The sequence below is a fragment of the Setaria italica genome, chromosome III, assembly GCF_000263155.2.
Source record: "Setaria italica strain Yugu1 chromosome III, Setaria_italica_v2.0, whole genome shotgun sequence".
Classification (NCBI taxonomy): domain Eukaryota; kingdom Viridiplantae; phylum Streptophyta; class Magnoliopsida; order Poales; family Poaceae; genus Setaria; species Setaria italica.
The window spans coordinates 1,871,056-1,883,220 of NC_028452.1; the positions used below are offsets into that span (position 1 = coordinate 1,871,056).

At 46.3% G+C, this 12,165-nt stretch overlaps 2 protein-coding genes across 2 annotated transcripts; both read left to right on the plus strand.

Annotated features, from left to right (window-relative positions):
• Positions 1-1,427: 1,427 nt before the first annotated feature.
• Positions 1,428-2,952, plus strand: LOC101754963 (heavy metal-associated isoprenylated plant protein 39). The gene is made up of 3 exons (XM_004960157.3): positions 1,428-1,867; positions 1,997-2,072; positions 2,248-2,952. The coding sequence occupies exons 1-3, from the start codon at positions 1,856-1,858 to the stop codon at positions 2,580-2,582; spliced, it is 423 nt and encodes a 140-aa protein (XP_004960214.1). The 5' UTR covers positions 1,428-1,855; the 3' UTR covers positions 2,583-2,952.
• A 3,699-nt stretch (positions 2,953-6,651) lies between these two features.
• LOC101755370 (actin-related protein 8) lies at positions 6,652-11,092 on the plus strand. Its single transcript, XM_004960158.3, has 12 exons — positions 6,652-7,200; positions 7,290-7,375; positions 7,656-7,726; positions 7,903-7,970; positions 8,599-8,660; positions 8,751-8,848; positions 9,235-9,316; positions 9,513-9,655; positions 9,853-10,001; positions 10,085-10,218; positions 10,369-10,487; positions 10,605-11,092. The coding sequence occupies exons 1-12, from the start codon at positions 6,833-6,835 to the stop codon at positions 10,695-10,697; spliced, it is 1,473 nt and encodes a 490-aa protein (XP_004960215.3). The 5' UTR covers positions 6,652-6,832; the 3' UTR covers positions 10,698-11,092.
• Positions 11,093-12,165: the final 1,073 nt, after the last annotated feature.

Consider the following 12,165-nt stretch of genomic DNA (forward strand, 5'->3'; position numbering starts at 1 on the left):
TTAATTCATTATTAGCAAATGTTTACTGTAGCAACCCATTGTCAAATCATGGACTAATTAGGCTTAATAGATTCGTCTCGCCGTTTAGCCTCCACTTATGTAATGGATTTTGTAAATAGTGTACGTTTAATACTTCTAATTATCTAAACATTCGATGTGACGGGTGCTTAAAAATAAGCAGGAGGAACCAAATCAGGCCTAAGTTGGGTGGCGCAGAGTACTGTAGTGGTCGCGTGAACGTGTTGCCGCTAAGCCTTTTTGACGACGACGATGGAGATCCTTGCTCCGCAAGGTATTTACAGGATCAACATGCATGTCACATTGTCATGTCCCAATCCCAAGCAAGATTGGTTCAGCTCGGCGGACGCACCGAGGACGAATCGAACAGGCCGTTCCTGAAATCCACGCGGCAAGAGGAGGAGGAGGAGGAGAATCATCGTGGATTTGGCACCCGCGCTCGGCGTCGCGCGTTTTCCAAGGGGCGAAAAAGCCTGCGCGCCTGTCGGAATATCTGACTGACGAGCTCTGTCGAGAACTTTCAAGCACCTGATCCGGGCAAGGATCGGATCGCTGGTCCGATCAGAAAAGGCGTCGCAAAGTTTGTTCTGACGAACGAGCGCACTACGATCGAGGCCAGCTGAGGCAGCCGTTGCTTCATGATTACAAACTGATGGAATGCAAGAGAGGGCAGGGCCGCAGGGGAGAGGAGACGACCCCAAGTCAACTCGGCAAACACGTGCGTCCAGATTTGGCATCGTACACTAGTGAACTAGTGATGGTACAGTGCAGTCAATGGGCTGGCAAGGTCGAGCTTCCAGGAAGCCCTGCTTAAGCCAAGTTGCAGTGCTCCGAGCCTCGCGTACAAGCAGTGCCACTCGATCCGGTGGGTTAGCTGCTGCTGGAGACTGCGAGTCGGTTTCAGATTCTCCGTTTAGCCCCCTACTGTAGCGATCGATGGAGATTGGAGAGGTCTCACTCTCGCTTCCCACTAACAGCTAGCTGGCAACAGCGCTGCCACTGATCGCAAGTCAGTCAAGATGCCCGCCACCCTTGCTGCCGAGCCCGGAACAGGACGAGAAGACTCCGCGATTCGGCAGGTCGTCGCGGGGCCCCCGTCAAGCGGGGCTGTGGTGGTGGCTCCGCCTCGCCCCCTAGCGATCTCCTTTGGCGGCTGCGTCCTCCCCCCTCTCGGCGCGTTCTACACGCCACCATCTCCGGGCTCCCACTCGCCACGACGCCACACCACCCACCCCACGCGCGCGGACGCGTCCAAGCACCTATAGCGCCGGAGAAGAAACAAAAAGTTCATTCCTCGCAAACGTCATCATATCGGATTGCTTCACGGCTTAGCCCGTCGGTTTCGTTTGCGCGTCATCGTACGATCCGGCCCGACCCGATCGCGTCTGCCTTCGCCGCGGCTTCGTTCCTTCCTTCCTTGCCAGCCCGCGCGCGACGCCGACCCGCCTCGGCCTCGGCGTTCCAAGTCGTGACCCGTGAGCGCGACCGGGACTGTTGGTTCCGCAGTGCCGGGTCGTGCCGCCGGCCGGCGCCGGCCCGCCCCCCCGCCTATAAATTCAGTCGCCTTGGAGCTCCCTTGCCGCCCCCCAACTATACCAGAGCCTCGGTTCGTTTCGGTGCTTGCCCATCGAGCATCGAACTCACCGCCGAGACAGACAAAGCACCACGCCACCCGTTCTCTCCCTCTCTCAGCCCCGTCCACTTGTCGCATTGCCGATTCGGTACACGCCGGCCCCGCCAGATATAGAGCGAAGCCGAAGGCAGCCAGAGAGCCACTCGGAGCGGTCCGCTTGGTTCGGCAAGGCAGAAGGATCAGTCCCAGCCTGTTCGGCCGGCCATGGCGGCGAAGGTAAACCGCTTGCGAATTCTTTGCTCGATTCGAAAGCTCCTTTTTTCACCCAAAAGGCTCTTATCTTTTGGATTCCCCGTGCCTGCCCGATTGAGATTCTTAACGAGATTCTTGCCTGTCCTGCTGCAGAAGGTCATACTGAAGCTGGACCTCCACGACGACAAGGATAAGCAGAGGGTGCTCAAAGCGGTCTCCACGCTCCACGGTACGCACACTTGCTTCCTTTCCTTTTCATCTGCTCCGCTCCGCTCCGCTCCTCAGTCATGGACGCCGGCGTCTGTATCTTGGAGAATTGCGAGCTGGAAGAAATAAAAAAAAAATCAGTTTGTAATCCATGTCCCAACTCTGAATTCTGATCGCAAGAACACTGGATTCCGCAGGTATCGACTCCATCTCTGTGGAGATGAAGGACCAGAAGCTGACGGTGATCGGCCTCGCCGACCCCGTCGACGTCGTGGCCAAGCTGCGCAAGGTCGGGGTAGCTCACATCCTCTCCGTCGGCCCGGCCAAGGAGGAGAAGAAGGACGACAAGAAGGGCGGGGACAAGAAAGAGGGCGCTAAGGACGGCGACAAGAAGACGGAGGCCAAGCCGCTGTTGGTTTACCCGCCGTGGGTCGCGCAGTACCCCTACACTCCACCACAGTACCCCTACACTCCACCGCAGTACTTCGTCCGCAGCGCCGAGGAGGACCCCAACTCCTGCGTCATCTGCTGATGGCGACGCCGATCGGGAGGTCCCGGTTTTTTCGTAGCTGGCCTGCCTGCCTACCTCGAGCTCCAGCGTCAGTGATGGCCGATCGGGCCCCCGGGGGTGTTGGTGGTTGGCTGCTGTGCTCATCTCTATCCTTGGGTTGGTTGGCCCGTCCGCAGGTCGTTGTATGATGATGATGGCCGGAGCAATTACTTACTATACACAGGCGATCCGAGAGTCGTTGGTGGTGGGGTTTCAGGCTGCAGCGCCATTGCTGATGAGCGTGTTGTCTAGTGTTCATAGCATATAGTATCTGGTTTTTGTCCTTGCTGAAAATATAAACATGGCGTGATATGATATGGCACGATCTCCTAAATTACACTTTAACTATTAATTTATCTTGTATTATATTATTTAGGGTTATAAACTTATAATCATTTGAGAATACATTTGATTACAAAGCCAATCATTACATGTTTACATAAAAAAACAAAAAAAAATTAGTCAAACATAACAAAGTTTGAATTTTGATATGCGCGTACACCTGATAAACATAAACGGAGGGAGTACATAAAAAGATTAACTAAAGATATATCAAGTTCCATCTTTTCTGATGTATGAAGTTGAGTAGTTAAAGGAGAGGGAATGTGGTGATCAACTGTTTATAGGACTTGGCTCGCGAGGCTTACGTAAAAGCAAGACCAATACACCCGAATCATCTAGAAATAGCAACTAGTACTAGAATAAACTGGGTATAAGATGATATTGTAATCATAAAATGGTTGCTGTCCAAACCATCTTTGAAACTTGGCTGCAAAGAGCCAAGACTCCATCGATGACGGTTCGACTCCTTCAAGGGTCAAATGGTGTGCGGCTTATTAGATAGCAAAGCATAAAAACAGCCTGAACCATGCGAACACTCCTTCCCTCTATGTGGTTCACATTTCTATCATTAAGACATTTTGTTTTATAGCGCGGCACTATAGAATGAATTATTTATTCATTTCTTTGGTGGCACAAAGACCAGAAAGAAGGGAATAACCATGGAGTTGTCATAAATTAGGGCCCGTTCGGTTTGGCCGGAATGGACTGGAATGCAGCCTAATCCGGGCGGATTGGAATGGCTCGGAACAAATATGACTCAACATAAGAATTGTTGTTCGGTTAGCCTGGCTTGAAACCAAACCTGGGCCGGAACGATTTCAATCCTTCCTTCCACGGCCCGGAATCGATCCCTACCTCATCCCTCCCAGATCGGTTCCTAGCCACGCGACACGAGGAGACACACGCTCCGCTGGTGGCGTGCGAGGCGACGAGGCGGTGGCGGTGTGGCAGCGCGAGGTGACGGCATGGCGGCGGGGCACATCTTCGACGGCCACCGCCGCGACGGCGACCACCGCCTTCTCGCTGGTAAGCCGTCGCCTTCTCTTCTCTCCTTCTCGCCCTAGGTTTCTTGCTCCTTGGCCATCACCCTAGGTTTCTTGTTTTGTCGATTGGTCCTAGCTGGGCAGGTCTCGGACGAGGGTTGCTCGCTGGGGAAGAGCCTGAAGATGTCCCAGCTCCCGGTGCTGGCGGCGAGGGCGTGGCCGGTGAAGGCGGGTGGCAGCATCCCGTTGGTGCTCACGGTGCAGGACGTGGCGGTGGAGGGCTTCTGCGCGAGCCAGTGCGGGCACCACGGCTCGTACGACGGCGGTGGCGGCGCGCGTGGCGTACACGTGGGTGGGGTACCCGGCGACGCAGTGCCCCGGGCAGTGCGCATGGGTGGTGAATCTGTTGGTGATTATCGAGTAGTCACCACTGATTTGTTGTTAATTATTCGAGAAGCGCAATTGCTGGCATCCTGTATTTGTGAAATGTCTGAGGTGGTACATTGGCATAGCAGTTGAATGATAGGTTCTTTTTCTACTGGGAAATGGAGGTTCAAATGATTTCAAAGGCATTGCATTCTGATCTATGAACTCAAAGGTTTAAATGATAGGTTCTTTCTCATGAATATCTTTAGGAGCTAGAACTGCTATATCCAGCAATCACTTGTGTAGTGTGTATTATTTCAAGTATATTTAACATCTTGCTTAAACTGAATGTTAAGGAGAAAATAGTGTGTGTATACTATCCTAACATCAGTCTTCTATTTTAGATCAACCTTCAGTCTCTTCTGTTTTCAATCTCAACAACATTCAGCACATGGTTGCCTTGAATTCAGCACATCGATCCTAACTCTGTTGGCTCTATGATATTTTGGGAGAACTATACGATGTTGAATGCTGTTGAGATGATGCTTTGGGAGAATTATATGAATTCAGTCAAGTTAAAGATAAGTGACAGTTATATATAAATATATCCTTTCAAACAGCTATATATGCTCTACATATTTACGTATTAGACTATAAGGTTATTATGATGTCTATCTTGAATCAACTTCTAGTTGTGATATGGTACCATATGTCAATCAAATCCATCCATGTTAAATTTCATTCTCACCAATTCGTTTGTTTTTTGCAGGGGCAGGTTGTAGTGGCTGCTTCTTTTGCAGTGGCAGGTTGAAGCAAACTGCGAACAGGTGATTGTCTTAACAACAATTGCTGTTTGGAAGTTAGATGTTAGTGTCATGAACAAATCCGGCATACAGATTACTACTTATGTTTTGGTGTTGAGCTGTTGATGTAGTTTTGTATCGATATATGTTGTGCAATGCAACAAGAGCTGCTATCCCACCTTGATATCTACTCTACAAGAATTCTTTCTTTTCTAGATAATGTTAATCTCTAGATAATGTTAATCTCTGGTTCTTGCCACATTGCCTTACTTTATGCTTTAGCTGTTAGCTGTTGTTGATTTGGAGACAGCTAAGTTGATCTAAAATGATAGGTGAATGCAGCTGGGTACTCTTTATTGCACATTTGAGTTTGGTGCTATTGTAAACTGTCATTCTGTTAGCTGTGATTTAAATATATTTCCTATTACGTTTTATGACAGTTGTTAATTTCTCTCATTATGATAATAGATAGTTGTTCTTTTCTCCAATGGTCTAGGCCGAATATAAGTTACAGAATGGTTGCAACTAGGCTTGGTTTTGATACAGCAGTGATAGTCATAGGAACATAGACTAACAGTCACCTATTGCTAACTTGACCTGGATTGATTCTACCTGTGCATGTTCGGTTTGAGTGGATTGGCAGGATTAAATCCTGACCGGATTGAGTGACACAAATGGAATCACTCAAATTGGGTCTGGAAGTAATCCTGACCGAAATTCAATCCAGCTGAAACGAACAAGACCTTAGGTGGATGAGTGGAGTCTTTACGAGTAGAATGAGTTGTTCCATTCAATGAAATTAGCATGAGCCATGACTAAATACCATATTTATATTGCGATTCAAAGTTAGTGGGAATAGAACTCTTGTGTGCTAGTCGGGAGTTGAGTTTTCTCAAGCTGGAAGTTTTCTTCAACTTTAAACATGGATAGTTTGAACCTTAAATTCAAGCAGATATACTACTTTTCTGATGGTAAACATAATCTAACAAAATGAAATTGTGAATACAAATTATACACAAGTTAAACTACACAACAGAAAGAAGACCACCCGTTGATGCGTGTGAGTGCATCAATGACAGTATAAAAAAAGATAGGGACAGGGTGAGGAAGAAGATAAGACGGCAGAGAAGGAAAACCACCCAATGATGTGTGTGAGGCCATCAATAGCAGGGTGAGGAGGAAGGTAAGCAAGCTAAAAATGTTGGTTTGGTTAGTTATGCGGTGGGCAACTGCCGTTAGTCGTGAACAAACAAAACCAAACACCAAACAATTGCAAACAATCTGATGAGACCTCATTCTCATCACTCTATTCACGTCATTTCCCTTCGATTTATTAGCGGTGCTTATCGTAGCGGACCATGGAATCCGTCTCGACTGGAACGCGAGCACTGGCCCCACTGGTCAGTGACCCGAGCGGAGCGTACCGGTAGCTACCGGTAGCAGGAGCAGCTCACCGATCAGACCATGGCGACGCTGGCACGCGGCCACGTCATGGGCCACAGGCCCACCACCCACGCACGTGACGCGACGGTTATCCCCGCCCGAGCGCACGCCCCCTTGTCCGGTTCACCTCCCCCTCCCGGCCGGCCGTTCCAGAGCTTCTGGTTGCTTCCGCCTCCTCGGCCGCATCCGCACATGTAGCGCCACTGTCCGCGAGGCCGGCGAGGGAGCCAGCTACGGAAACCCCCATCCTCTCGAGTCTCGACACGACGCAACCCAATCCTCCAGTTCCGACCCCATGGCGATGCTGCTCCGCAAGGTGTGGGGATCCGTGCTCGCGCGCGCGGCGTTGGGGGCGCCGGGGCCCGGCCCGGCGGCCCCCGGCTCCCCGCGGGGCGGCCGCCGCGCGCAGCCGGCCGCCGAGCGGTACAGCGCGTCGCTGTCGCTGGGCGCGCTCGACGCCGTCCCGACCGACGTGCTCGCGCAGATCCTGCGCCTGCTGGGCCCCGTCGACGCCGCACGCTCCACGGCCGTCTGCCGCGCCTGGCGCATCCTCGCCTCCGACAACGGCCTCTGGGCCTTCTTCCTGCGCCTCGGCCCCGACCCGTGGGACCTCGTCGTCTTCGCCGAGACGCACCTCGCCGCCGGCCCCGACTCGCACCCGTGGTCCGTGCCGCCGCTCGAGCGCTGCTTCTCACAGAGCTTAATTATGCCCCGCGCTCGGTATTGCAGCTGACATCGCTGTGCATTTCTAGGTTGTACTACGATAACTCGCCGCAGCTATCGTTCAAACAGATTTACGGCCTCCGAGCGGTGGTCCCGGGTACTCTCATAGTCGATGGTAAGAGAGAACGCATCCTTCCTCGAGATCTCCAATTTTACTTTAGATTTACATGGCCAATCCTTGCTTAATCAAAACAAATACTAGAGAAATCCTGAAGATAAGTTAGCATTCAATGGGGGATAGTTGCTTAAATTGACTACTTATACCGCTACATAACGAAATGGATACCCTAAACCCTGCAACAGGATATTAAGGACGTTCTGCATTATATATCTATCTAAGATTGCCATAATAGTCTCAGTTCCTGGTGTGTCCTCTGTTGTTTCTTTTATTGAAGGTGGATCTGGGTATTGCAAGTATGGCTGGAGCAAGTATGCTGCTCCTTCTGGGCGTTGTGCGACATTCTTGGTAAGCTGTGGCAATCAATGGCCACTGGCCAGGGTCACATTTTGAAGGCACAAGATGCCCATGAACATTATGATGACCATTGTTGACCTATACTAAGCTCAAGATTGGCGTTTACTGATTTACCAGAGCCCAAAGATATGTCATTAATTTCAATGCATGTTGGTATTACTATGCAGGAATTCGGTAACATTGAATCACCTATGTATGCAAGGCTTCGTCACTTCTTCTCTACAATCTATACAAGGTTCTGAATTAGATCTCGTTTTCACAGCTCCACATAGTTTGTTTATTTTGTATTATAAATGGTTTTACCTTGGTTACAGTAAATTTGGCCAGTGAGGTCTTGACTTAAAGGGAATTTTACTGATGATACTAGTAGTAGCTGTTGGGTGAATTTTTATTAAACACTTGGTACTATACTTCTTCCTGCCAGATTCTTTCAACATTTTTCTGTGTTTATGGAAACTTGGGACTGACTAGGTTGCCTACTGTCAAAGTGATTGCACCATCTCTAGCTTTGATGTCATCATTTATGTCTAGTGGGTATTATAGGATGTGTGCTCATTTATATTTCAGCTTCAACACTTGCTGTTGATTGTTCATGTTACAAATCTATCCTACTAGCATATGCTAGGAGATAACCCATGATATTGGAATATTGACGTTTGTTGTAGTCTCTTACCTAAAAGAAGCTGACCAATGGAAGACAAAAGCATGCTTTAGTTCTTTCTTTTTCCCACAATTGATTTGGTTTGAAGTCATAAAGGAGCTAGAGTTTTATTTTTTTAAAAAGTCCCTGATAGGGTTATGCTTAGTACTAAGTTTCTCTGGGCATATTCATTGTATTATATGTCCTATTCTGACTTTCACAGGATGCAAGTAAAGCCTTCCACTCAACCAGTTATTGTTGTCCTTCCACTGAATCACACTGATGGTTTGTATTCGTACAGTCTTTGCCCAACTATCTAGTTTACGGTTCTGCATTTGGACCATATTACTTGACTCCACTTTTTATTTGTCACAGATACTGACTCTGCTAGGGCCTCAAGAAAGCAATACAAGGAAACAATATACTCTGTCTTGTTTGATATGAATGTTCCTGCTGTTTGCGCTGTTGATCAAGTATGCATCCATTCTTTGATTATTGGTTATACGAACTGGATGCATTTTTCAAATTTCACCTTGTGTTTATTTAATCCAATCATCGGTTCTGTCCTGAATAATTTTTGCCTTTTGAATTTAGCTTTCGCAAAATCTTGCACCACGCCAGAACCATGTATCTTAGTTAAATCTTGAGCTGCCCAACTGTGAGATTTGTGTAAAACTGATCCATACAATGTTGCAACATTGTTGTAGATATATGCTGCCTTTTCTCGCTGGCCTAAGGTCCAAAATTGTTTTATCTTCAATTACTCGTACTTCTTATGTACTTCATCCATATGGCATGTGTATAACTATCCTTGAGGAAACATATGTAAGCAATGAGCTCACTAGCATTTGCTTTCCAGGCAGTTTTATCTTTGTATGCTTCTAAGCGGACCTCTGGCATTGTTGTCCACATTGGATTCAATACCACTTCTGTTGTTCCCAGTGAGTAATTGTTCATGTTTTTTCCTTTCTTTATTTAAGATTCAATGCTGGTGACATTACCTTGGTTTTTCAAGTATTTACTGTGTTTTCCTTTTCCCATGAGTTTGGGGAACATTAGCCATGCCGGTTGCATCTTTCAGTTGCACATACTGATGTCATTACATTTTAGGATTCTGATGTACTATGTTTACAACAGTCTTTGAAGGCAGGGTAATGTATGAGATAGGTGTTGAAACTGTGGGGCAAGGTGCCCTTAAACTCACTGGATTTCTTAAGGAGTTAATGCACCAGAGAAATATATCTTGCGAGTCACTGTATACTGTCCGGACCATCAAGGAGGTAAAGTTTATTTATGCAGCAATAGTTGAAGATATTTGGTGTCAGGACATTCTTCCTATAATCTCACCTGTTGGCTGCACAGAAGCTAACTGTGTTCGGAGCCTATTATCTAGAGGCTAGCTATCTAAACATGCATGTAACTGAATGGGGATGATATCTGACATATGTCTGTGCCTCTCTTTCTCTCGTATTTGAAGAAACTTTGCTACGTAGCGGCTGATTACGAAGCTGAACTACGTAAAGGTACACAAGCTTCTTGTGAGGTTGATGGTGAAGGGTGGTTCACTCTGTCGGAAGAGAGATTCAAGACTGCTGAAATTCTATTTCAGCCCCACATGGGAGGAATGTATGTAATTTTCTGATATTGCCTGATTTGTGCTTTCTTTACAGTTCAGTTATGGTTGCTCAATGTTGACCTTGCCCATGCAGGCCTGCTATGGGCTTGCATAAAGCAGTATCTCTATGTATGGATCACTGCTATAATTCAGAAGTGGTTGGTGATGACAGCTGGTACAAGACGGTTGTTTTAGCTGGTGGATCGTCATGCTTACCTGGTTTACCAGGTATTTATCCTATGCATTTTGGTACAATAATGCTTTTACGCGTCCATCGGTATTTTGAATCAAACATGGAATGATGATGGGTAATGCTTTATTTATTCTGGATTCTGTTTGTTTTTTGGTGACTCTAATGGATACCGTGGAATGGAACAGAGAGGCTGGAGAAAGAGCTTCAACAGCTTCTTCCACATTACATTTCAGAAGGAATAAGAGTACTTCCTCCTCCGTTTGGCACTGATTCTGCCTGGTTTGGTGCAAAGATGATTAGCAATGTAAGGACATGGAACCTTGAATTTTGTGTGGCGCGCATGATGGGTGCGTGTGCGCGTTCAATTCAAATCCATTGCTGATGTTAGTTTCACTTTTACTAATGATCGGTTGAACTTTAGGTGAGTACTTTCACTGAGGCATGGTGTGTAAAGAAGAAGCAGTTTCGCCAGAAGATACGCAGGAATGGTCCGTTGTTTGTAAATTCTTGGTAATAAGAATCTCATTGGTACAGTTACGATTGCACGGCGATGAGTCGTGGTCAGAAAATAAAACATGGAGTTTCCATGGAGCTATTCTCCGTATCCAAAACATGGTACGAGCATCCAGTCCATACTCCACCGGTTTATAAGACACTAAGTACATATCAAGTACATGGATTATGAGCAAATGTATCATAGGTTATAGTTGTTATAGCATGTTTTTGGAAGTTCATTGTTGTTACAGGATGTTCAGCGGAACAATTCTTTTGTTATTGGTACAGTCATCCTGGTCTGTAATTATTTATATGGAGTTGGGTACGATACAAAATGCTGTCATGTGTTATACATCTTGTAAATGAAATACTCGTTTTAAAACATACTGACGTTTTGCAAATATATGTTTGTCATTTAGTTATCAATTTGATATGGTTAGAGTTTGCGGTTGGTAATGCGTTCACTTTTCAGTTTGCGAGCTAGGTGAAAAAAAAAACGAAAACAGTTGTTGGAATTACATAAACCTATGATTTTAGCAGCTTAGCCTTTTTTTATTTGTTAATTTATTTTAAACTCAGATTTGAGGTTGGACCACTATGGAGTTTGGACGCTTGCTAATGTAGGGGCTGTTTGGATATGAGGTGCTAAACTTTAACAGTGTCACATCGGATGTTCGGATGCTAATTAGGAGGACTAAATATGAGCTAATTATAAAACTAATTGCAGAACCTTGTGCTAATTCGCGAGACGAATCTATTAAGCCTAATTAATCCATCATTAGCAAATGGTTACTGTAGCACCACATTGTCAAATCATGGACTAATTAGGCTTAATAGATTCGTCTCGCGAATTATACTCCATCTGTGCAATTAGTTTTGTAATTAGCTTATGTTTAGTACTCCTAATTAGCATCCAAACATCCGATGTGACAGGTGTTAAACTTTAACAGGGGTTTCCCAAACACCCCCTTATTTTACGTACATTTTGACGCTTTGGTTTGCGTTCGGAGGTCATCAAGCTAAAAGTGCACCGCATCTCACTCGTTTAAACCGTTTTTGTTTCTTACAGTATCTTTTAAGTGTCGTGCTTACATAGACACTTGCGTAGTACAAGGCATCAGTTTTTCTCGTAAAAATAACGCAAGCTTCGTTCAGAAAACCTGCGGCGCGGCCAAAACCACGAGTGGGAAGAAAAACCAACAAAACAATCTTATCATTACATCTATGTAACCTTTGTTAACTATATAAAGCATGCATTTACTACACCATACAATCAAAGGAAAAAATATATTGTTCATGTATTGGCGGAGTCTATGACTAGACGTCCTAGTCGTCATCTTAAATGCCCAAATTTGATACACATAAATAATTAAATATACGTTTGAAGGTATCCTTGTTCTAGATACATCTTGATGTGTTTGGTTCATGTTTAGAGGTGGCTAAAAGTTCGTCGCTTCCCACTTGCTCAAGATGTTGGTTGCTTCTCG